The sequence below is a fragment of the Calonectris borealis genome, chromosome 8 (genome assembly GCF_964195595.1).
Source record: "Calonectris borealis chromosome 8, bCalBor7.hap1.2, whole genome shotgun sequence".
NCBI classification, from domain to species: Eukaryota; Metazoa; Chordata; class Aves; order Procellariiformes; family Procellariidae; genus Calonectris; species Calonectris borealis.
The window spans coordinates 3,944,659-3,969,868 of NC_134319.1; the positions used below are offsets into that span (position 1 = coordinate 3,944,659).

General features: G+C 40.8%; 1 protein-coding gene across 18 annotated transcripts in view; it reads right to left on the minus strand.

Moving 5' to 3' along the window:
* The window catches only part of NFIA (nuclear factor I A), a 252,842-nt gene that overhangs the window by 55,701 nt on the left and 171,931 nt on the right, over positions 1–25,210 (minus strand). For 9 of the 18 annotated variants that reach the window (XM_075155647.1, XM_075155641.1, XM_075155643.1 and 6 more), the window contains 2 exons: positions 24,038–24,155; positions 21,391–21,518 (listed from right to left, as the gene is read on the minus strand). In XM_075155647.1, the coding sequence (XP_075011748.1) occupies positions 21,391–21,518; positions 24,038–24,155 (246 nt within the window). Of the gene's footprint in view, positions 1–4,169; positions 4,209–5,244; positions 5,332–21,390; positions 21,519–24,037; positions 24,156–25,210 lie in introns of all 18 variants that reach the window. The other 9 variants (XM_075155635.1, XM_075155636.1, XM_075155640.1 and 6 more) reach the window with 2 other exon arrangements.

The window sequence follows — 25,210 nt, forward strand, 5'->3', positions numbered from 1 at the left end:
CCAAAAGGAAATATTAATTTGACATTGGTTTTTCAGTTGAAAAGAATTTTAATTGCAGTACACAATAAGCAGAAAATTCAGACAACAATAATCTTGAAACTGTTAGCAGCATTATATTTCTATCAAGGAATTTGTGTGCCTTTTCAACATTAGAGCTTTCTGAATTTTCATTAATTTGGCACTTCCCTAAACACACAAGTTATTTTGTTCATTCCACATCATGCATCACACCCTTCTGCTCAATGCATAATGCAAGCGTAAATGGGATCCTTGTCCTTGAGAGACTCTGGTTACTGGAGCCATTGCACGGATGTTGAAGTCCCGCAGTAAGACTTTCCAAAACTCTGCACTTCGCAAACCTCCAGCCCAAGTTTAATCAGTGAATGCACAGGAATACTTCATGTTCCTCATCTTCTAAGGGGCACTGGAGCATTGTGATGGTTTTAATTCCTCTACCTCCTTATGTTTGCCAGTACTAGAAATGCACCACATAAGAGTCTTCCTTGAGTACAGCTAAAGATCTTCAAATTTTCATGTATGAGGCTGATATATATTTAAATGGACCAGAAAATGATGCGTGAGAATTGAATGCGCAAGTCCTTCCCAGAACAAATAAATATCTATGAACCTATTTTCCATATACCTATGCACCTTACTAACAGAGGTACTGAAATTAGGATTAACTTTGATGGAGTGAATGGAGTCACAGCAGTGTAAGAGGAGAACAATTCCCCTTCTCTCCAAATCTATAGCGATATCTGTATCTATATCTGTATATCCATCCAATTTCACTTGATTAATTACTAACATTATTCTGACTGCACACATCTTAAACAATAACTCCATCTCAAGTTAGCCACATTGGTAGACCAGCTAATATTCATCTCCAAAGATGACTTTTGGATAATTACCCCAATATTCCCAGTAGCTCTCTGCCACTAGACTCTTGATGGAGATTTCATAACAAAAGCTATGAATGAAATACGGTTTGGATCTTCATTCTCAAGGGGCACTATGAAAAGGAATCACAGAAGCTCAGATATTACCAGGTGGACCATGAACTCAAAAACATGCAGAACAAATAGATGATGCAGAAAAACAAGTTGGCCGTTGAAGAAAAAACGGGTATATGGGAAGAATTTTTCAAGGAATTTTCATCCTTCTGTGCAAATTATTCCAGCAATTTCACTGAAATCAGTATCAACAGAAATGCTGATCAGCTGCTTTTTTTTCTGGGGAATTCTTAATTTCAAGCTTCTTGGAATTTTGATGGCTATACTACTGTCAATCATAGTAAGTCTGTTCCACTTAGTGCTGAGCAAACTTTATTTGTCATCAGCTGAGATATGATCGCACTGCCATCCATCAGTTTACTGTATTAGTTGTTCCAGTATATACAAAATACTACGCAGATGGAAATTCACTCATCCTAATGAAGTGCTCTTTAGTTTCTATGTTCTGAATGGATACTTGCTCCCCTGGTCGCATTCTGAGTTACCATGATCACTGATTAACTACCTGCCAGTGAGTACCTCGCTTCACGAGACTAAATCCAGCTTAATAAACAGTGATTTTATAGAAGAAAAATGAAAGCTTCCCCTCTATCCACTTATCAAACTACTGCATATGCATCACCAACACACACAACCAGCTTCCTCAGAACTCAACATCTGACAGATCATCAGGAAAACAGAGCTAATCTATCCATACCCATCAACATCGTATCATAGGTGACTGCCAGATTCTTAAGAAGCTATCCAAAAGAAATGTCACAACTCTTTTTCAAGACACTACAAAAGAAATGTTCCAAATAAAATAAAGCAAATGCACGTACAAGTAAATGAGCCAAAGAACTTAATAAAAAGAGATTGATTAAAATGAGGACCAGAATGTTCAAAAAGGACTGAGAGAGAGAGGTGCCAAAGGCGCATTAAATGGATTCAATGGCTTTAGGTTTTAAATGCTTTTGGACTCCTCAGCAATTTTTAGCCAAAAATGATAATTCAAGTTAGAATCAAAATTCTGATGTCACTTAGGAAAAAGAAGGTTGAAATTTCTCCTTTGTAAATGAGCATTGCTCTATTTACAAAGGAGAAATATCAGTTTATAACAATGGAAAATCTTGTCTACAGAATTTTAAAACTGAGCAATACAAGATTCATCATTATTTTAAAACCCTACCCATTTAAAATCTGCCTTAAATGTTCTCATAAAGTGTATTATCTTATCTGTTTGCATCTATATTTACAGCATCATCTGGATTGTTTTAGATCTCTTAAGTTAACCTTCATTCCTGCTCTGTTGTCCAAGTGATTCTTTCAATAACTAATAAACTAGTAGTCAAGATATTACCAACTTCTTCAAAATATAATTGCATGAGTTTTATATTTGAAAACTTTAATGAGAAGTTTAATAAACAGCAAGATAATTTTCCCTTTGATTTAATGTTAGTTTCAGTATCGTTTTGCATTGTATAAATATCTACTGTAATAAGAATAAAAAAAAAATTCTAATGACGTCTTTAGACATCTCATCATTTAAAATTCATGACTACATTTGTTTCATTTCAAATGTTATTTGAGAGTTTTTCAGCATACTTGGCAGATTAGATATAGCAGCAGGGACAAACTGCAGCCATCCATAGGAGAATATACCTTTATGTGGGTGCTTTGGGGATTGAACATCTATAGCTGTAAGGCAAAAAATGCCATCATAAATTTGGATGGCATTTACAAAGCCCTCTAAAAAGTCTTTGCATATGATTATAGCTGAGGTATGATATTTTTGCACGTAAAAGACCCAGAATAGATTTATGTTTCAACTATATCTTCCTGAGATGCATATGGATGCTAAATTGCAAGTGATACTAAAGGGAATTTTAGTAACTGAAGAGGATGGAGTCAAATTTTCTGGTTTGGGTTTTTTTTTTTTTATTTTCTCAAAAATTATTTGCTCATTATTTGCATGTCATCAAAAGATCATTGGCTATCCAGGCTATATATAACAATGATGCCAAAGCCATGAGATGGAGATGGGTAAATATGCAGATTTTTTTGACCTGTGACCTCAGTTACTGCATGGTAATGTTTTTAAATGACTTTTATGATGACAAGACTAAGTTTGGTGTTAATACTGGTTTTGAAGACTTAATTGGTATACAGTGCCATTGAACATATGTTTTAATTAATAAAAGAGCTGTGGTCAGGATTGAAAATAGCTCAGGTAATTTACCACATACTGTAAAGTCACCTGATTTCTGCACAATTTGAGGTGAAGAGTTTATACACTATTCCAAAGAAAGAAAGAGTTGCAAACTGAATTCATGTGCATCGTACCAAACTGAAATGGATTTGTAATTTGACAGGTCAAGAGTGTACTCATGGAACTGTTATGTATTGCTATCCAGTGGTTCTTGGTATTTTTACCATATGACTGCCCAGGTTAGACAGTCACAGGACTGAACAGTTATCTCATTTCTCCGTAACACAAAAAATAATTTGTAGCTGACCTACAGCTGCTGTGCTCTTTTACTGGAAAGTGTCCATTGCCAGTTTTACGCTGGTGAGCGCCCGCTGGAATGGCACTGCGGACCTGCCACCGGCAGCTCCTGGGGAAGGCTTGGCAGCTCCCAGGCAGCAGAGGCTTAAACTGCTTTCCAACAGATTGGTTCTCAGGCAGGTGATATCAGATAGGTGAAATCAGCCTCATTTTTCTGCATTGCCAATGGCTTTAGGATTCTGGGAGGAACAAAGAATCCCCCTAGAAAAAATAAAGTGTTCTATTGCAGAGAAGGCAGAGCACAGCAGTTTGGCTTTGGTATCATTTCCAGAGGAGCCGTGTATGACCATGCCGCCTGCAGGTCTGCTTGCGTGATCCGCCCAACACCTCTCTCATCTACTGAGCAATTTAAAACACATCTGACAGAGAGGCAGAGGGCTCGCAGGGAAAAAGTCCCTGCAAGTTTCATGAAAACAGTCATGGGAAGGGCAGAGGTAACAAGTGCTCCCTCCGGTGCTGTCACTCTGGCAAAGTGCTCGGCACGCGCTGTCTCCTTACTAGACACTGGAGAACCCACACGAGAGGGACACCTGGTACATCCCCCCAACCAACACAAAATGTCTATGCACCGAGAACAAGAGCATTGGCATTGTTTGAATAAGCACACCCACCATGTAGTGCTCCGCGGTGTTCGGGGTTTCTTAGATATCCTAATTTTATAAAAGAAAGTAAAAGAAGAAAAAAGAAACAAGGTGAGAGAGAACACTATCATATTTTGTAGCAAGCAGGATACTGTGTGAAATCTTGGCCCAGTGAAGTGATAAAGGGGAAGCTTTCCGTTTGCTTAAGGGAAAACATACAAGCAAACAGTAAAATTACCAAAATACCACATTGCAGAAAATGGGTGCATTTAGGTTCAATTAAGCTGTAAAAAGGAAAATGGCACTTTAGCTTACAAAAATGAAGGGACAGAGGGAGCTATCAGAAGTAACTTTACAAGATTTGTATGCATGAGGATGCTGCTTCACTGGACCAAGAAAGCTACAGTATGGGACAGGACTTTTCTTTTATTAGACACTTTGCTAGATAGCTTTGTCGAACCTCAGAAACTGCTGCTCTGGCATTATGAAATAATCCTACATAACTTGATCTCATGAGCTTAGGAACACAGAAAAATAGCCATGCCAAATCAGATTACAGGGATCCACCTAGCCCAGTATCCTCTCTCTGACAGTGGTAACTAATGGATGCCTAGAAAAGAGTAAAAGACCAGGGAAAGCATACAGTGATAATTCTCCAAAATACTCTCCCAGCCTCCAATGATTTGTGATTCAAGGACTTCTAGGACAAAGTTGATTTCATGGTATTGAAGATACTCGAATCCAAATGCACAGATTTCCACCGCCCTCCTCCCCTTTTTTGGATTTCTACCCCCATGAGATTTCTACTAGTCACACAAAAAAGGTTTCACAGTTTGGTGCTGGCAAGTCCAGTGTTCTTGCCACTAACTCTGAATGAGCTAACAGCTTTCAAGCCCAATGATGTTATGTGTATAAGAGCATCCAACACTTTTTCCTGCGTAAAAAAGTGACATGTGTGCTGAGGTGCTCTAAGTGTATATACTTTGGGAGATTTTTTTTTTTTTAAAAAAAAGCAAGAATCTGGCTGTAAATTGATATTAACATTTTTCAGTATATGTGTAAAACACATGTTTCAGAAGAATAGAAGAGAGAAACTGTCACTCACTGGGAAGCTTTAGAGCTATCTGGCTCCCTGGGAAACTGCATGCAACTATTCTGGTGTCCAAGGGTTTGACCAGTGAGTTTCCTCTTCCTGCAAAGAATGAATGCAGAAGTAATAGAAAGTCTGAGGGGGAAGATTTTAGCAAATGGCTAAAGATACTCCTATTCTGCCCACTCCAGCAGGTAGGAAGCAGGTGGTGGTGGTGGAAGAAAAAGGGTGGGAAAGGAGAAACGCCTACCTTCCCCTCCCAGCAGCTGGCACAGGGGAAGGGCAGGAGGCTAACCTAGGAGAGACTCGCACGCTCGCAGCTCAGCCCTCTGAAATCCCTTTGTGATGCTGCATTGATATGCAACGATGCTGACAGGTCATCGCAGTCCCAGCACTGCCACACAATGTCAGGACGTTCTGCTCTGATTATCTGGGGTCTTGCTGTGACTCCCTTTCAGGATGGAGCATGGCTCACCGGCACTTGGTGATTGAAACTTAGCACACTGGGGTGGCGTAGCTTCATTAATGCTGCTACCAGTAACATAAAGATCCCAGTATGCCCAGGCAGGAACAGTGACTTCTTAAGCATCGTGCTTCTTTTGCTATCCACTCTTCAGAGGAGTTTTCTGAAGTTTTAATTTTCTAATCGAATCGGTGCCTACATGTGAAATTTTTACTTCATTTGTAAAAAGAATCAGTAAAAGTAGGGGGTCTAAAAAAAAAGCTTATCCTTACATTTTGGATGGCATATTGACTTTGTAAGAGTCTAAAGGCAGGAGTGGTATATTAGGGAGTCCCTATAATTTACTTAAAGCAAAAATTAGAAAGTGATCGAAAAGTTTTATAGAGGAGAGCAGAAATATAATTTTAAGCCTCTTAAAATTGCCTGAACTGTGAAATCAAGTAATGAACACTAGAAAAGGATCTGTCAGCTGGAATCAAAGCTTAGACTAGTCAGCATTGTCTTCCTAAACCTTATTATGGCAAAGATTTTTTATCTCTGCACTCTGTTCATCCCAAGAAATAAACTGACTTGACCTCCACCTGTTACTCGGTGAAGTCCGCTGTCATCTTTGACTAAACCCTATTCTTTCCCTTCAAAGCCCTCTGCACCACTGAGAAGGTGGGAAGACACAGCTGTGCACTGATTCAAGTTGATACCAGTTCATAACCAGACAGCATTTCACAGTACAAATTACAAGCAACAGAGGAGAAAAAAAAAATGTAGTGCCAATGAATTCTGGAAGGGGGCAACATTTTTCATCAATTTAACAATGAGATTTTCATAGAAAGAAGTTCTTTTTTTTGTGTGATATTATGAACTAGCATTTGAGGCAAGAAACATTTTGCTTATGCCATAACAATGAACCTGTGCTAACACCACGTAGGAAGAACTGAAGAACATAATGGAAGCTATTTGTGTTTCTTTCACATTTCATAAATCGAATGCATTAACTGTTTCAAAGAGGTGCAGCTCCAAATGCGTGTAGGTTTCTAGACTTAGAAACAAGTCACGGCTGTATAATGTAACATTGCTAAATAAAAAAAAAAAATATTATGGAACACAGAACAGCAAGATATGTCATGAGGAAAACCGTATAGCTATAGCAGTCATTTCTTCAAATATATCATCATGACAAAACCATGTAAGAAGCTTTCTAATACAAAGACATATCAGAAAAAGCCATTTCATATAAAGTTGGACTTCTCTGGGTGATTAATGCTACGTTCAACAAAGGAGACAGTGTCTGTCTAATTACATTAAATACTTATCTTCTAGGGATTGGCAGGGTGTTTCTGCTCAATGTCACTTTCCATGACAATGTAATGATAGATCCGTTTACTTACCAGTGCCATTAGCAAAAATTGTACTGTTTTCTCAACTGCCCTCATATCACAAAAATATTTGATTAACACACTGTAGCTTATCTAATACTCTAAGCAACATATTCTGCATAGTTTTCTCTCTATTAAAAGAACAAGATTACAGCTTGTAAAATTTTTATTGCACTCACACAAAAATAAATGAATAATGTGTGATATACTTCAAGTATCTTATTGGTTCACAAAACAGGTTTATTTGATTTAAAATATTAACTTGTACTTAAAATATTAAGATTTTGGGGGAAACAAGCAAACAAACAAAGTCAGTGCTCTGAGGCACTACTTCCCATCCAGTCTTTAGTTATTATTTCCTTTTCATTTCAGCACATCTTTTGAAACTTTTAATACCTTAGGAGAACAAAAAAAAAGCTTTCATTCCTTTGCTGAAAAATAGATATGGCCATCTCCCAAGTCTTTACAATTCACCAGATCGTGAACTGACTCTTCAAAGTTATGCTACTGTGCCAACATACAAAGAACAATAAACCTCTGGAAGAATGTACACAGCGAAGGCAGTTTATATAGTAACAAGATAATTTCATAAACCTGTATTGAAGAGAAAGGCTGTGATGTAACATTCTAGCAGTATATATCAGCTACCTGATATTTACTAACAAGGTTAAACTACTATCTGTTTGTCTCAGCACTCTTCATAATTCACTTTTTAATGGATGGACAGGAAAAGTCAGCAGTGTATGGCACAGATCATTTTAGAAATAGGACAAGACAGCTTACGGCAGTATCTATTTCAAAACACGCTCCATCTTTCCATACGATCACATCAAAAGTCTATACTTAGTAACTACAATACTTCAAATCTACTCATAAATCCTTTGAGGGGTAGATTTCTATTTCTAAGTAAAACAGCAAATTTGAAAAACAAAAAATTCTGAGGAGGAGGTGTCACCGTCAACTGGTACCACGTATAGTGCATCAATTCTCATCTTCTTGGTATTTTATGCCTGTGCAGGAGAAGGCACATGGGAAGCTTCCTTCAGCGAGGAGTTAGGACACCAACCCCATTTTGTTACAGCTCCTCACACTGCCACGAAATGGCAGCAAGAACGTAGCAAAATTGACTCACGTTAGGCATAACTCGACACAGCAATGCAGAATTAACCAAAACTGTCTTTTAAAATCCCTTGCAAGTGACTCTTGCAGCGAGAGGGTGACACCGCAGCCAACTGCCACATATGACTCTCCAAATTAATAATGGATTTAGGATATTCATTCCCTGAGCTGCGAGGGTTCGGGGTGTGTCTGCAATTATCCAGATATAAGTCTGACACACATTATCCTTCTATCAATGTCATTTCCCTTAGTAGCCAACAGATTATCAGCAGCTTTGTGATATTCCAGGTGTCAAAGAAGAATTAAAACCACAACAATTGCACAAACAAAGGGACAAAAGACGGGATACGTGTTTCTGAGCCCTGCATATCAATTTAATATGTGCAGCTGACAATGATGCAAATGTCCTCGGGAGAGAGGCAGCAAGATCTGTGCCCAAACATACACACACCACCGTCAGCAAGATGGCAGGGAACAGAAGCAGTAGGATTCCCAGCCCAGGACACATGCCTCAGCAGGCAAAGCAACCCAATGAAACAATCCTCTGGTTGGGGAGAATTTTGGAAGCACCTGATATGGAAAAGGGCCCTAAACAAGCCAGATGGTACTTTTAGCTGGCAGCAGAAAGTAGGAGACAGCCAAAAACATTACAGCATTTCCCCAAGAGGCCAGCAAATCAATTTTTAACCATTTTTTTTTAAAGTGACGCTATGAATATAAAAAATAATGTTTCTATGCATTTTTAAATCACTAATTTTATGAATAATACACTTAAGAAGGCAACAACTGGAAGAGATGAGAAAGCAATGGATTTTGACTTTCCCAGGGTGGTTGTATATTTGACATCAGGTTTCTATTCAGTCACTGCCACTGTTTACTCTGAATTAAGTGCCAGTTTTTGTTCAGGGTTCTCCACATAACATTAAAGAGAAAAATCCTGCAAAAGTAGAGAAATAGCACTGTAAAATCACAATAGCACAACAGTTCACAGGACACGGGAGAAATGTTCTTTGTAAGACTGCTTTGCCCTCTTAAAACATGTCCCTTCCAAATTATTGGGTTTCTAGATGATCATTTTTTAACAGAGGGCAAACAATTTATTTAACACTTACAAGTTCCCATTTGGCTAAGGATTTGCATAAGAAATACAGCTGTTTTGGGGATCTTTTAATTTTTAAATCTCTAAATGGCCAGAATTTGCAACTCCGCCTGGATGACAGGACTCTTTTCAGGAATAATTTTGATGTCAGATGGCGAACCTTTACTTTGACAGTCAGAAGCAGCTCCTTGCACAGCACATTTAGATTAGGTGTGGCCGAGCAGTTTTCACTCAAGGAATGGAAAAGAGATGTAGATTGTAAGGACTGAGAGGGCAGAGCGAGGCAGAGGAGTCCTGAAAGAAGTGGGAATGACCACTACCCTTTGCCTCAAACGTGCACCTCACACTAGGATTGGCCAAGTTCAGAGGAAGAGTCAGGATCATGCTTTACTTTCATTTGCCGTTATTTCGGTTAACGGTAAAGGAAAGCTCTACGACAGGGTTAAATCTGGACTACATCCAAAGTGCTTTCTCCTATTTGGAGCAAGGTAGTGCATTAGCGTACTGTATCACAGATAATACTCCTGGAGACAAACGTGGGCTGCTGTAATAAAACAGGATGTTACACTAAGTACAAAGAAAGTCTATACATTTATATTTTTCAAATCTCATTGACTGTAAATCCTTACTTTTAAAATAAAATTTATTTCCCTCCTATAGGTGGAACCTAAGACTTTGCCCCCAGCCCTTGCTGGTATAAAATAGTCCCACTCTTTTCAAGAGTATTGCTCTTAGACATGAGGACTGCAGGTACCATCTCACTTTGATGGCTTTTGGGGCTCGAAGATCTGCACGCAAATCCCAGCAAGGCAAATGAAGACTGTGCACAAAACAGTAAAACAGCCTATAATTTTCCAGCTAATTTTAGCAAGAGGATCTCTTATGTTATGCTTTTTGGTGTATATCACACTAAAAATAGCAGCAACCATTGATGTAAGAGAATAGCAGAAAGGATGATCTCACTAGGGCTGCGGGCTGTGCAAAAGCGGTGTGGGCAAGCAGAGGTGGAGGACGCTATGGATTACCTGCTCTCCCCTGAGCAAGACACCCGTGAAATCAGAATAGAACTGTAGCCAATATACACACTAGATGAAGACGCTGCTGAACTTCAAGTCTTTGTGGAGCTGGAAAATGAAAGAAAACTAAGAATACTAAAACAGCGTCCCTTATTTAGGCTGCAGTGTCCTTATTACAGTCACTCCAGCGGGGCTCGGCTGTATGGGGTGGCACTGCATTCATGCCATAAGCTCTGGGGTTATGGGTCAAGGTTACAAACTACCCACTTTGGGTGAACAACACAGCTGCTATCACAGCACATATACATTCCTGGAGGTATAGGATGGCTCTGCAGCCACTCAGCCAAATTGTTACCTGAGCTAACAGGCTGCTAGACAGATTTCTCTGCTTTCCTATGCTCACTGACTGCTGCGGTCAAAGTGTTGGGGCAGCACTTAACTTGAAAGAAAGTAACCAGGGAATGATTTATTCACTACTTCTGGCAGTAAAAAAACCACTAAGGAGCATCAAGCAAAATGATCAGGCAACAGACAAAAGAAGCGGTTCTTCCTTAAGCAGCACCGAGTAAAACTGGAACTCGCTGCCATGGGATGTTGTGGAGGCCGAAACAAAGAATGGGTTAAAAACATCTGAGCACATCTCCGAAAGAAAAGTCCACTGAAGGCTGTCAAACACAAAGATGCAAACAGAGCCTCTGGCTCATGAAACCAAGCTGTTTGCTGCCAAAATCCGTGAGGCTGTACTCTGAAAAGCATCACAGGATGCCTGTCCTGCTGTTGTATTCTTTCCTTAAGTGTCCACTACCAGCTCTTGTCAGAGACAGCATACTGGGCTAGGTGAGCCTTCAGTATAGCTAAGAAGAGCCATTTTTTTCCTCTCTGTGGGAAGATCCACAGTTTTTGTAGGCTAGAATGTGCTGTACCTGGTGGCAGCTGAGAAAGAGGAAAATTGCAGCAGGTATCCAGCTCAATGAAATTAAGATCTCAGGATTGCTCCTCGCTTTGTGCAGAACCAGGGGAACATCTAGAGTCAGTGTGGCAGACACAGTGTGGGAAAGGAAACAAAAAAAAGAGATGTAATACGGTCTGCTTCCTGTTCCCGGTCCTGTACCATCTTCTCTCTGTCCCCTAACACCTCTCATTGCACATTTTAACTTTGGGTGAAAATGTTTCCTTTAAAGTAAAGCCTGTTTTCTCCTCTAAAGCAAAGATCAAAATGTGTGCACGGAGTACAGTAGCCGCACTGTGTGCTACGCAGCGGAGTGATGGTTGTACTGGGAATGTTAATAAACAGTGCCGAGAGCAGAACTTCTGCATAAAAAAGGGTGTATGTTACATCTCTCCCCCTCTCCCGTCTCATGCAATATTTACACAGCTGTGCTTTGTAAAATGTGTAGGGGAGTTTTTTATTATTATTTTTTGGTAATTTATTTACCTAAGATAGCCCAGCATCTGTTTTGCGGTGAGCTTCTTTCACAAAGTTTCACAGTTGCCTTGACTGATGCAAAAGGAGGTCATGGTCCTTACTCAGTGATCCTAAAACCATTTGTTTCAACCACTTAGCCATTCTGTTTGGCTAATTTGTGTTCTGTTCTGTGTTTTTGGTTTGTCCTCTACTTGGAAATGTGCATCCCTTGGGGAACTGATCTGGCTAGGTGAGTATTTTAGTTATCTGTTTTATAAAATGCAGAAGTGCACAGGAATTTGCAATAATATGCATCATTTACTGGCTCTCAATATGTACTGTACATTGGCTCTGAAGACTACTAATATTTTCCAGCTGCCTCCAAAAAAAAGAGTTCAATGCAGTCTTTGCAGTGGGTCCTTTCCCATGACTGCCTACACAGGTGATGAAGACTTTTCCTGTGTCCTGAAGAATTAATAAGCCTGAACATTTCTGTACCAGCAGCATACCACAGGAGATAAAATATTGCTTCTGCTTCCCAAACACATTAGAAAAAGCAAGTCTGCTGATCTCAACTGCTAAGACAGCACATGAAAGGAATGCAGTCCATTTCCTAACCAAGATCTAATCTATAGAAGAGTTTATAGATCCAAGTCAACATCCTGAATTGGTCCCAGAAGCAAACAAGAAAACTAGTTCAACTTTTGGAAGACAGGTACAATACTTTCAATGTGTTTAATCCCATTTTGCAATTAAACAGTCCCATGTCGCACTATCAGATGATCTTCAAGGATAACTGCATCAGAGGAGACCCGTCTGGAGCTCACAAAGATTCATGTTTGACAGACTCCAAATCAGCAAGAAATGCAGAGCCATATTCAAACAGAGGGTGCCTCTGTCCTTCAGCAGCTTTATTCCTGAGCTTTCAGAGCTCACCTCTTAAAAGATGTAGAAAGTGTCTGCTTTTGTCCCAATACCAAGGAAACTTATAGTTTGCACTTGGTGACAAAAGCGAAGCACAAACCATATCACTGTCTTTGTTTTATGTGTATATGTTAAACAGAATGGGTGGCAGAATACAGCTCAGCCAGCAAGGACGTCTGAAGAACGTTAGGTCCATGGACTACCAATACAGCACTCCCATCCCAGGAACCCCATCATCATCAGGAAGCATTGCCCCAACCTTTGTCAGGGAATAGTTTTCCATACTCTAAATCTTTCCTATCAATCTGAAAAATGATTCAGATGATGCTACTTGTGTGTGGAGCCAAAGATCAGCTCAGGTGGTCTTATGGCTGTCACGGCACACAGAAGATCTGCTTTTAACTTGGTCATTAAAGTCAATGAAATGGATGATGCTAGCACGAGGCCAGTCGAAAACACAGCTTTAATTTGATATCTGAAGTGAAACACTTTCTGCATTTTTTAACTCAGAACTCCTACAGCTCCATACCCATTTTTAAATGATGCATTTCCTGACATCTGGAATTAGATGCAAGAAGCAGAGCCGCAACATTGACTGACCGACTTCTCTGGGACCATACTGAAGGGATGTTTTCCTCAGGGGATTACAGCAAAGCTGAGGCATGTGCTCTAACACTTGCATGGGATTATTAATTTTATTAAAAATGGAAAGTACAGTTTAGGCTGAATCTCAGGGCCAAGTTTGTGTTGTCCAGTGTCTGGAAAGAAAGGAGCCTTTGAGGGATGTGAAAACATCTAGGACTTTTCAATTTGAACTGACTTTTCCATCAGTAGTTCCTTCCCCACCTCTAACTTCCTTCCATGATTTTGAGACAGTAATGCCAGCAGCATGGCATGTTGTCACAGATCTCACGCTACTACGTGAATTGCCAAAGAAAAGCTGAGCTATTGATCCAGTGGTGATTTGCTGTCAAAATGACTATGTCTGTTATAGCAAATGAGTAGTGTTAATCATTTGACTTGATGAATGCTATTGCAAAAGACTGAAAATGCTCAAAGTTGACCTGCTGCATTTTTCCTGGCTCACATTAAGTTCTTCATCTTTGCTGGCCTTGACCAATTAGAGTTTAAGTTATCCATTAAGGTGCAGTTCTGGAAAAGTTCTGTTTAAAATAAACAACAACTTATATTGGTGAGTAACTCATCAACTATGCAGCAGTCTGATTCTGATTGCCTGGCAGAGAAACACACACATTTTGTGCAGTATCTGATAAAAGATCTATAATGTGCTAACACAAACCTATCATGTAGCACCTGTGACTAACAGATTGTGATATCAAAGTCTTGATGCCTAAGTGCTCCTGTAAATGCATTAAACTTTTAGCGGCAGGAACTGTAGACTGCCAGTGACAAGGAGCTGATATGGTAATTTCAGTAAAAGTTGATAAGTGTTATTGCTCTTAGAAGAAAAGAAAAATCTTATGTTCTGGAAAACCACTGGGCAGCTTGTGTTTTGATGGGATACTGTAATGCAGGGAGCAGGGATAAGAGAACACATGGACTCTATGATAGCAAAAAGACGTTTAAGAAAAGCTCTGTATTCTGCAGTAGCTGGAGTTCCTTGAAGTATGCTCCCATTGTACGTTTGGCTTCGGGCATCTACCTGTTCACTTGAAACCAACTTTTTAGGTGGCAGCATGCACATGGGGCCATGTTTAATTCCATGTACCAGTAATGGAAGCATGAAAGGTAGCACAGGCTCAAGCACGCTCTGCTTCTCGGCTGTGGCAGAACAAGGATGTTGGAAGACTCTGTAAGAGTGGGGAGAAATGTGGGAAACTGCATACAAAGCCCTGGAGATGAGAAGAAGCACAGTCTGAATGGGAACGGGGAAATGGGGTGAACAGGAGCAGAAGACCTAGTCACAGTACACAGTCTAACAGAGAAAATGAACAGTGGAAGTTTGCATGAACCTGGGAGGTAACAGGTTCTGTCTACCGTACCGCTCATGGCATCTCTTCAGCTTAACGGCACAAATTAGCCTGATGAAATTCTCTCTGCTGTAAACCAAAATGTTCTGGCCACCAGAGAAACATGAGCTGTTTCTGACCTTCCATTCAAAGAGCCAAACTATGCCGTGGGCTGGAGGTTCGTCTGGTTGCGAAATGTTCCCACCGTCTTAAGATATTAAGTTCAATGGAGGAAAAAATGGCACTGGTGCCTGCTGATAGAATGTGTCAAGGTATGTAATGAAGCTGCTGCACAAGGCAGGTACAATCTTAATGGCTATGTGAGTGCGCTGTCTGACTTTTCTTTACACATTGAGAATTGGAGGGCAAGACAATGTCACATCTGGGAAATACTGAGTAAATATAATTGGCAGGGATCCTGGCTGTAGACCTCCTCTGGTCTAAGGTAAAAGAGACGTTTCCTTGGTTTTGGCTTTCTTAAATAGGTCTATGAGTATCCAAACAGTTCAGCTTAAGGAAATTAATAAAGGTCATGAAATTCCTGTGAATAGTTACGAGCCAGTGAAAATTGCCCACTACAGCCAGTCACTGAAACGTAGTGCCAGAGAATTATTTGATATTGAATAGTCCAGGTCTGAAGTTGAATGTTTTCCCAGTAAAAAGAGATTATTTTTCTATTCCTTATTTTGTATAATACCTGGTTCTCATGTTTTTCATCATATTTTCTACAGTCAGACCCTTGAATCATTGGCAGTAATATGGCACAATCATTGGAAACTTCTCTGAGCTCTGAGTTAGTGCATGGTGTCAAATCTTTTGATGAGCCCATAGACCTTTTGCCTGAGGACAGATCAGATGCACTCTGCATCACTGATGCTGGGACATAATATACATATTTTATCTTCTAGGTGGTGCCAGGCAACAACTGTGTTTAGGGCATAAAGAATGCATAAACAACACAATCTAGGATCTCCCTTATACCACTTTCTCTGGCATTTCCAAGATATAATTCCAAACAGACTTTGAAAACAAACTCTCGTGGTCATGTGATCTGTGCCTGAATGAGTCCTTCTGATGTGTAAGGCATAAATAAAAGTTTCTTAGTAAACTTGCATGCTGAGAATCTGCTAAGAAGAAAGCCCATGCCAGATTTAAGAAAAGGGTTATTGAAACAAGAGTTTGGACCAGTTGCCTGCATGTGGTTGTTCCATAACAGCAGTGGGGAGAAACACGGTACCGTTAAGTTAGCGGTCACTGTCACCGCAAGGGAAATACTCCAAAACAGCATCTCAGCTCCTCAGCTGCATAGAAATTGCTCAGAAATTATTTTCAGACAGTCCCATAGATGGTGGCATGAGAACGAGCAGCACTAGCCTGAGTGGTGTAGTGAGCAATCATGAGGCTGACATTAATAGCATCTTTACTACCAAAGACGTGTTCAGCAGTCTAACAGGGAGCTCTCTAGTTTACTGCAGGTTCATATAATATTATCAACTTCATAAGCCCCTGGAACTGTAAATATGTCTTTCAGTCATGCAGTGCAAGTGTTATTACTAATTCCTTAAGGTTTCTGCACTGAAAGACTCATTTGGTTCCCGGGGTTTTCAAGGTGAAGACACACAAAAGCCTAGCACAGCGTGACCGGCAGCAGAACAGCCGGGGTGGAGATGGGGCAAGGGAAGGTGGGTGACCACAGTATGAAAAGCCCCATCAGCCTTTCAGTGGAAGAAGGACCACAGAGCTATACCCATTTTGCAAACGGGTGCAGTGCTGTAAGTTGATCAAGACCACAACTGAAGCAGAGCTAATTGTCCCTTCAGATATCTCAAGAAGCGCAAGGAGTACAAACATGTATGTTTCCTGGGATTACTGTCCTCTAGGGACCAAACTAAGTTGTGGAAATACAAGTACCAGGAAGATCTAAGTAAAGAAACTAATAGGATACTCTGAATTTGCATCTTGAACATTTTTCCATGCCGCGCTGTAGAAATACGATGGAAGGAGAATTGGCAAATACCATCCATATGCCACACTACAAAATGACTGACAGAGCACAATGTGAACATTACTCCTGGACTGAATCAAGAGAATGCATTAAAAAATGCATAAGTGGAATACTGATATACATTAACTCAATCTTCTCTTATTATGGAATTAAAAAACTTATACCTGTAATTATGGCTTACCCCCATTACAAGCAGAGCTGCCACAGAACTGAACATGGGCCAGCTTTGTACATGAGTTCAAAGCCAGTGTGATGTTGCCTTATTTTCTTACTAACATCATCTTTATCCTCTCTTGCCCCTCTTCTCAGTTAACAAGAGTTATGTACTGAAAGTGCTGAGATAAAGTAATGGTAAGGAGGATACCGCAAAAGGTATTTGAAAAGCAGAAGTAATTTACTACATGTCTGCTTTGTTTTACTTCCTAAGCCTTCCTGTTGTGAAAGGAAATTCATCTTTTCTGGCAGACTCCAGCCTTTTTAGGCCTGAGAGCTCCCCAGGAGCTTTCAAGTGCAGGTAAATGGATGTGAGACTCAAGGAGTACAATACAAGGAACATGGAATTAATGTTGGTTTTTGCTTTGGTTGTCATCTCTGACGTATAAGAAGAGTGCCACATCCTTGCTTGCAAGAAGTATCTAGATGTAAAAAACACAAGGCTGAGTCCTCTGCTCATTACTATGGTCTGAAATGCCACGAATGGAAAGGTCATGTTGCTGGTGGGTGAAGCATGTAGGATCTACACCCAGCAAAGTCCCCACGTGAGACAGGGGTGCTCCGAGCCCCAGGGGCCTGTGATGTGAAAGCTCAGCGGAAGGACTGTGGATGGACAATAGGTGCAGCCTGTATTCTGCACGCAGCAGAGACCCCAAGAGTAGGCACAGGGGAAGCATCCACTGCCTAATCTAAATAGCACACAGAGTGGTTTTGTCCTCTTCTGTTCTCCTGCCAGTTTGCACATATGTTCTGAGTATACAGCCTGCCCTCCAAAGACCACTTACAGGGGCAATCACAGGGAAGCAAAGCAGGACGAAAGTATCCAAAAAGGGGAATTTGTTCAAGAGAAAAAAATGGAGACAGATGTAGAGTGACTAGTCACGGCTGGCGGTAAATAACCCTCTGCCTGGAGTGCTCTCTTTCTCTAAGAGGAGTTCACATATTCCATTTCATATTTCCTTTCCTTTCCTTTCAAATCTTTGTTTTCCTGGCATTTGTTCTTTTTTTTCTTTCCCCTATATACTTTTTCCCTTCTGTATGGTTTAAAATTGTCTTCTCATTTTCTCTTTCTCTTCCACGTTGTGCTCTCTTTCGAGTGCGACATTTCTCCAACCGCCCTCTCACCCAGACCTAATTTCCCAGCACTGTCCCAGGCAACATCTTTCGCTATAACCCTCTCACAGCCTCTGTGCCATGAGCACTTCCCTCTGTCTCTACATGTGCATAAACACACGGGTGCTTCACATCTGCTCCTGCGCTAGAGTCCCCACTTTTTCTCATGTGCACACCTCAGAATTAAGCAAATGCAACACACACAGACAGAATATTCATCCTCTTGCTCCCATAAACCTGTCAAGGCATATAGGCCAAGAAGCTATCTCTGCATAAATCTAAATCTCCTGCGAGGAAGCAATCTACTCAAAGGCAATAAAGCCAAAGGATATATTATTATCTTTGGTGTGGATCCTACTGGGCTGGGAGGTTGGCTGCTGGCTCCTCTCTGAACTTTCCTTCCCAGCCAGAACAGCCATCCCACAGACAAGTCTAAGCTTCCTTTCCTTGGTCTGATTTCCTCCTCTCGTTGTTTGGCTGGTAACCCAAAGGACAGGGTTTAATTATGGAGTTTGGAAACCTGGCTTACGCTACTCTGCCAGCACAGGATAAAACTTCAGCCTGCCTTCAGAACCAGCATCGCTCTGCACCGTTGATACCTGCATTATCCCACACAGCATAAAATGAACCACAGGGAAGAAATGCCAAGTCAAACAAAAAGATGGTTTTAGTCTTTAAACTTCTACTGCGAATTTCACTGAGAAAAAACCAAAACACTGAAGCTCAGAGATTATTGTATGTTAAAACTGTGCCATCATTTTGACTGTAGATTAAATAAATGGCAAGGCCTTTTTCTGGACAGGAGAGACATCAGAACGGATGGATCTGAAACAGGTCCAGGCTCCAAAGCTCCCCTCTCAGAGAGGAACGCTGCGGCAAGTCACTGGGTAATACGGGACCTTAACATTATTTGTATGGCTTTCAGGTGACCAATATATTTTCTAGGCAGATGCCCCATTGAAGACTCATAAAACATTTTACACTTTTGGAGATAAAGCACCCATGTCAAATACAAAGGGCCAGACGTTAATATCAGACCCACGTGTGATTTCTGAGGTAAGGCAGGGCACTGTGCACAGCATCACAGCAGGATCTGTCCGTCAGTGGGGAGCACCTTGTGCCAGTGTCACCCTGGCATGAAAAGACACTTCCGTACTGTTTTGTCCTTCACCCCTGATGAGCTGTGGCTCTTTAGGTAATCTCTCTGCCAGCCGTGCTCTTGCAGTGACCCTGTTTTACAGAGAAGCTGAGGCAATGAATTCAGAGGAGAGGCTGCTGGAAAGCCACGGCAGAAGTATTGGGGTGGGGCTGTGTGGATATAGCATAAAGATGGTTTGAAAGCGCATCCCACACAGGCAGGATAAAGCTCTTTTTCTTCACAGCTGTGACAGTGATAGATAGCTTGGTGAATCTGAGCTATATCTAGTTGGTACCTGGCTTGAGTCCCTGATGTTGCAAGGTGATTTTCTGCCATTTTACAGGCAAGACTAAGCAGAATCTGGGATTCTACTATAGTAACTGAGGAAGGTCATGAGGAAGGAATAACCTTCTCTTCTCTGACTTGTTCTTGCCTCTCTAAGCACCTCAGGAAGTTTGACATGGGCAGTTACGTTTCTTCATGATGGGCACCCAGCGGTGCCAAGAGTGGCGGAGGTGCTTTGGAGGTGTATGGTACTTCTCTTGTCCAGCTCAGCAGCTCGGTGCCACCATCTAGTCAGGACTTGGATGAGACAGAGGTGATGACCACATGTGGGGAAAACCTCCAGAAGTGACAGCAAAATTAATAGCCAACCTCTGGCTGTTGCACAAATGGAGAACATTTGTCATTAAGAGAGTACCCCAAACTTTGGGGGGAGTTAGCCCCCAGTCTGACAATGATGTAGAAGCAGTGACCCAGTCAGCTTTTAGCCATCTGTGTCTGCAGAGGAGGTTGTGATCTCTCCCTTTCAATGGGCGCTGAGCTTTTGTTCATGTTTTTGCCACTCCATGAGCAGACTAGTTTAGTACAAGGTGAAGCTCTGCCTTACATCATCTGGAGCCTGGAGCTGATGGAGGAAACAGCCCCTAGTGTCTGCTGAGCAGGACACCTCACTGAAAACACCAGAGCCCTGGGGACGGCGGCGGCAAGGCAGTCACGGGGAGCCTGGCACTTGTCTGCCTGCAGGTCCACCCTCTCCTCCTGCCAAAGTGCCACATCTGCAGTCAATAAGGGCCCACAAGCTGGCTCCTCCTCATTAGAGGAGAGAGGGCAGCTGGCAGGGGATCCTCAGAGGGCTCCCAGGCGCGGGAATCAGTCCCCTCCCAGTCTGGAATAGCCCAAATTTGGTGACTTTCTGGGCATGCTGTAAAGGACAGCTGTTTGACAGGGTCTCCAGAGAAAGCTGTGGGTATGTTTCCTACATGATGAAGGATATAGGTGGCTGGCCAAGTGCCCACAGAACTGATTTTAATGCTATTCAGGTTGAATTTACTTTTCTGTGCTGTATAGTTCATTATACACAGTGCCTGGACAAGCATGTGTTGTTTCAAAACAAACTAAAAACATACTATTTTAAATCCAAACAAAGAAGAAAGAAAAAAATACATATTGCGAAAGATCATTTGGGCTGTTTAGAAGGCCTTCTCAAACACTGGGAGACTGAACATGAAAGCACTGCTTGCCTTCATCTAACAAATAAGACTTCTGTTATTTTTATTGGCAATAGATACTTGATTTAGCTGTAAGCAAAATTGAGGCATTAACTTCACCTATGCATGTAGCACTGACCCACAAAAATATTTCCAATAGTATTAAGCACCCAGATGATCTCAGGATAAGTGATCAATGGACAGTTAAGTATGTAACATAACATAACCCAAAAGATGATCAACAAGAAAGATCACACACAAAAATTAACTGAGAAGAGGCAGAAGAGCTGCTTCCTAAACCTTATGAAGTGTAATGCCCAGTGATACCTATTTTGATATAAAGCCTCCAATCACACTTCATAGTATTACGGATTAATAAAACAACAACTTCTGTAAGTGTCTTGAAAGTCATTACTAAGCGAGCTCAGGTGTTGTATAATGCTTGAAAAGTCCTTCTACCTTATATAAGGTTAGGGATATTTATTTAAACAGTATAACTGTAGGGCACAGCACAGACAGGTACTGCTTTTTGCTAAGTGATTGTCACTGCTATCCCAGAATTGAATCTGGAACTTTTGACAGAAAAAGACCGCCTATCTTTTGCTGCATTATTTAAATACTTCAGATATTTGGCCAAAATACAGAAGTGACACACTACAGAAACATTCACAGCTGCAGGAGCAATAAAACCACTACAATATTTTCATTAGACTGACCTTTTCTCAGAAGAAGTTACAAGATGTTTAGAACTGATCACCTTTCTATACAGCATTCATTGTATTCTGATAACAAAACAGAGATCACGTTCTCGGGCTCCTGAAAGCCGTGCTTACCTGGCTCCACTTCATGCCATCCACTTGACTGGCTGCCACTTCCTGGAGAGCGCCCTTGGCTTGTATAAAACGGCTCCTCACCAGGACTGTCCATCTCATCCTCCACAGACTTGAGACGTTTTGTAGAGCTGAGAAAGTGAAAACACCTAATAAATACTATACGTATGGAAAGGAACAAAGGCACTTCTGTTGGGACATGTCTTGCTAGCCCTGCTTGAGACTAACTTGGTTATAACAGATTTAGGGCCCTGAGAAGGGGAAGGTATGAGTCCTGCACAGCCACCCTGCCCACCCAACCTCTCAGCATCCACTTTTGTTTCTGATTTGCTTTGTTGCCAACGACTAAGCTTCAGTGAGATACAAAACAACCTCTCACAGAGTCCAGACTGAACCCCTAAACATGCATTAGTTTAACTAGAAGATAGTTTAACATTTAGGCTTTTACAGATCAAAAAGTAGGACATTTTTCAAAGCACCCAGAGGTCAATAAAAAGGCAAGAATTTAATTTGTATTGCGTGATTTTTGCAATTTGAATGAATATGATAATGACACACAAGACTTATTTTAACTGTCAGATTTTTCCACAGCTTATTCTGAAAGACAAATTGTTTATCAGTTCAAACTTATATTTTCAATCTTTTAACCGTAGCCATTAAATTAACCCAGACTTCAGTCCCATAAGAAGAAGTGTAGACAAGTGAATGATGGAAGAATCCGGTCTTGGTTCAAATGTTCATGTTATCCTACAAATATAAGCATTTTACTCTGCAACTGTATGCCACCAAGCATAAAAAGCCCCCAACAGGTATCTCTGGCCGGTGTCAGTACTAAAGGATTCCCTTGTGATCTATCACACCTTCCTCACCAAAGGCTCAGAAGATAGAAGAGCCCTTTCAGTGGCCTCTGGTGGCCACTGACTCAGACTCCGGTAGTTCTGCAAGGAGAGGATCCCAAAGCCAAAGACACTCAGCTTGGCTCTGTTTTGTATAATGAGTTGTACAGACTGCGTGGGGACATTACCGAGAATTTCTCTCCTAAGTACTTTTCCAAGGCTGGGTCAGCTCAGTTTTTTCACCGAATCTGTATTCTATTAAGACTTAAGGCATTCAAGAACAGGCTCTTCTGTGTAGGGGGAACATATTAGACATAAAATATTCCACTGCAATTTCTATTGGTTTAAAACTTGCAGCCTCTCCGCAGCTCCCCACCTGAAGCTCTGCACAGGTAGGAGCTGGCGGGTATGCAAAATCAGTTTGTGAGAAACAGGAAGAATAATTCTTGTGGTATGTGTGGAATGCAGGTTTGGCCATTCCTTAATTTAGAGAATTGTTATGTGTCAATAGGGGAAATTGTGTGCATACAATATAATTACTGCCTGATAATTCTGCTGAGTTTGTGTATTTAAGGAATATTTTTTTTTCTGACTGGGAACAGCCTAATGAGAGGAAAACAAACATATTACCAAGTTATTAACTATCCATGCTGTTTATAATTAGCTCCTTATCAGTGGTAGCTATTTGCAGAAGAATAGAAGAGCAACAACTGAGCTCTTAAGTAACATTAATAACCTCACTTTTTTGCTTCTGGAGTCACAACTAAATTCTACCTGAGAATGGTGCTAATGATGAGCATTGTAGGGTACACAGTTTACACGCAAAAAAGAAAGAGCGCAAAGTTTTTAATTGATGTGTAATGGGAATTGTAGTCACCGAGCTTCATAATGTGCACACTAAGTGCAAGATGCAGAACGTTCTTCCAATCACTGCAAAGTGTAGGAAGTTATTGCTAAGAGCCTCTCTTTAAAGGTTTTTTTTTAAAATAAAAACAACAGCTATATTCAAACTATAGAGACTTTTTACATGTGGACTGACTTACTGCAAAGCTGGTGGCACTGCAGACTGAGATAAAAACGTAAAAGAACCCTGGGCTGAAGTTAGACTTTCTTGTCATGTCTTTGAAATAAGTGATCTATTTTGGCTGTGGGGAAAAAAAAAATCAATCTGGTTCCTTAATAGTGTTCAAGACTACTGGAGTGACTGGGCTTGTTTATAAATCTAATCTTATGGATGGTTAAAGTGAAAGGTAAAAAATAAAAAATACCCTTGTCTGATAATTGGCATCTAAGCCAAAATCAAAATCAGACTGGGTAGTCATCTGCAATAACAATTCAGTTTTCCAAAGGCTGAGTCACAAATTTCTAAATGCTATATGAAAACTAGAATGCATTATAGGCCAAGGTCCTAAAACGATGTTAGTCTCACAGATAATACTTTTTATGATAAAGAATGCATATAAGTCTGTCTTAAGACCTTCCTGCTAGGACAAAGTGGAACATCTCAATATGCTCCAAATTCTGTTCTGCCACAAGTGAAACTCCAACAGTTCCAGTAGAACTTCTCCTGATACACCGAGATACAAGCCAGAAGTTATACAAGTCAATGCAGCAGTTTTTCTTCGAAGCTTGTACATACAAAAAGAACTTCAACAGCAATCCAATTGAACATTCAGCGCTGTGAATCTGAAACAGCTCCACATCTTGAGGCCCCCAAACAGCTTGTCAAAGAATTTAATGGTTACTTTCCCAGATGAATAATGATGCTGGCCTGGGTTTCCAAGTAACCTGGTAGTAGGCAGAGATTAAATTACCTGGTAGAGGATGTGCTAGGTAAAGACCTCCTCATTGCTCCTGGGCTCATGCTGTAGTATGAAGAACTTTCCAAATCTGAGAGGGAGAAATTAGGGCCTGTTCCTGCAGCTATCGGTGCTGGGGAAACAAAAGAGATTGCAGTCAGTAAGTCATGTGAATAAGGCATGAATTGCACTTCAAAATCACTTTCTTCTTCCTCATGAGTGTGTTTAGTTTCACGATGAGAACAGGTGGGACGTGGAAATTAGGAAATGCTAACAGTAACTGGCATTGCAATCAAGAAGATGTAAATTTTATCAAGAATACCATGTTCTATGACATAGACTCTTTCTTACATTCCTCCAAAGGTATTCTTTTTAAAAAAAAAAAAACAAAACACAATTATGGCAAGACTTTCTTTAAGCACTGCTTTTCTATTAATATCGTTCTAACATTTAATGAAACTTGTTGCTTTTGCTTTTAGGACAACATTGCATCTATTGGCATAGTTACAAATAGGCTGCATCATCCCTGTAGTGTGCTTGGCATAATCTATAAGCCGTATAGGCAGGGAAATACACACCTCAGGACCTTTGGTGTATACGTGATGTACATCCACAAGCACAAAGGTTACAAATGCTCCTTGGAGAAAGCACAAAAGCAGATGAGAAACCTGAGTTCTTTTCTGCCTGCGAACATCTGAGTTTTCCCCTGGCCTCTCCTCCAGCTAAATCAGAGCTAGAGACATATGACTCTCAAAAACTTTTATCCAGCAGTTAGCTTCCACTCTTCACCTCTCATTACCTTATCCAGGACCTAAGTTTTATTGTAAGGGATATGAATACCTTTAATTTCCCTGTCCTAGAGCCTTGGTTTTACATTAAAACATAACAAATTCCTACACGCCCTGAAGTTTGCAGGCACAAGCCTATGAACTCCATGTGCCATATTCTTCTGGGAACAGAAAAGGAACAGAGTAGTTTAACATTAAAGTCAACAGATAATGTATTTCACGAAGAAATGCCACTATACGGCAAATGGTACCATATCCACTGTCGCTGTTCCAGTGCTATTTACAGGACAATACAACTTTGGGAGCTGACAATTACAGATCATGATTTTCTCTCACATTTCAGAGACATCTGAAAAAGGACGTACTGCACAATAAAATGCACAAGCTTGGCCTGGAACGC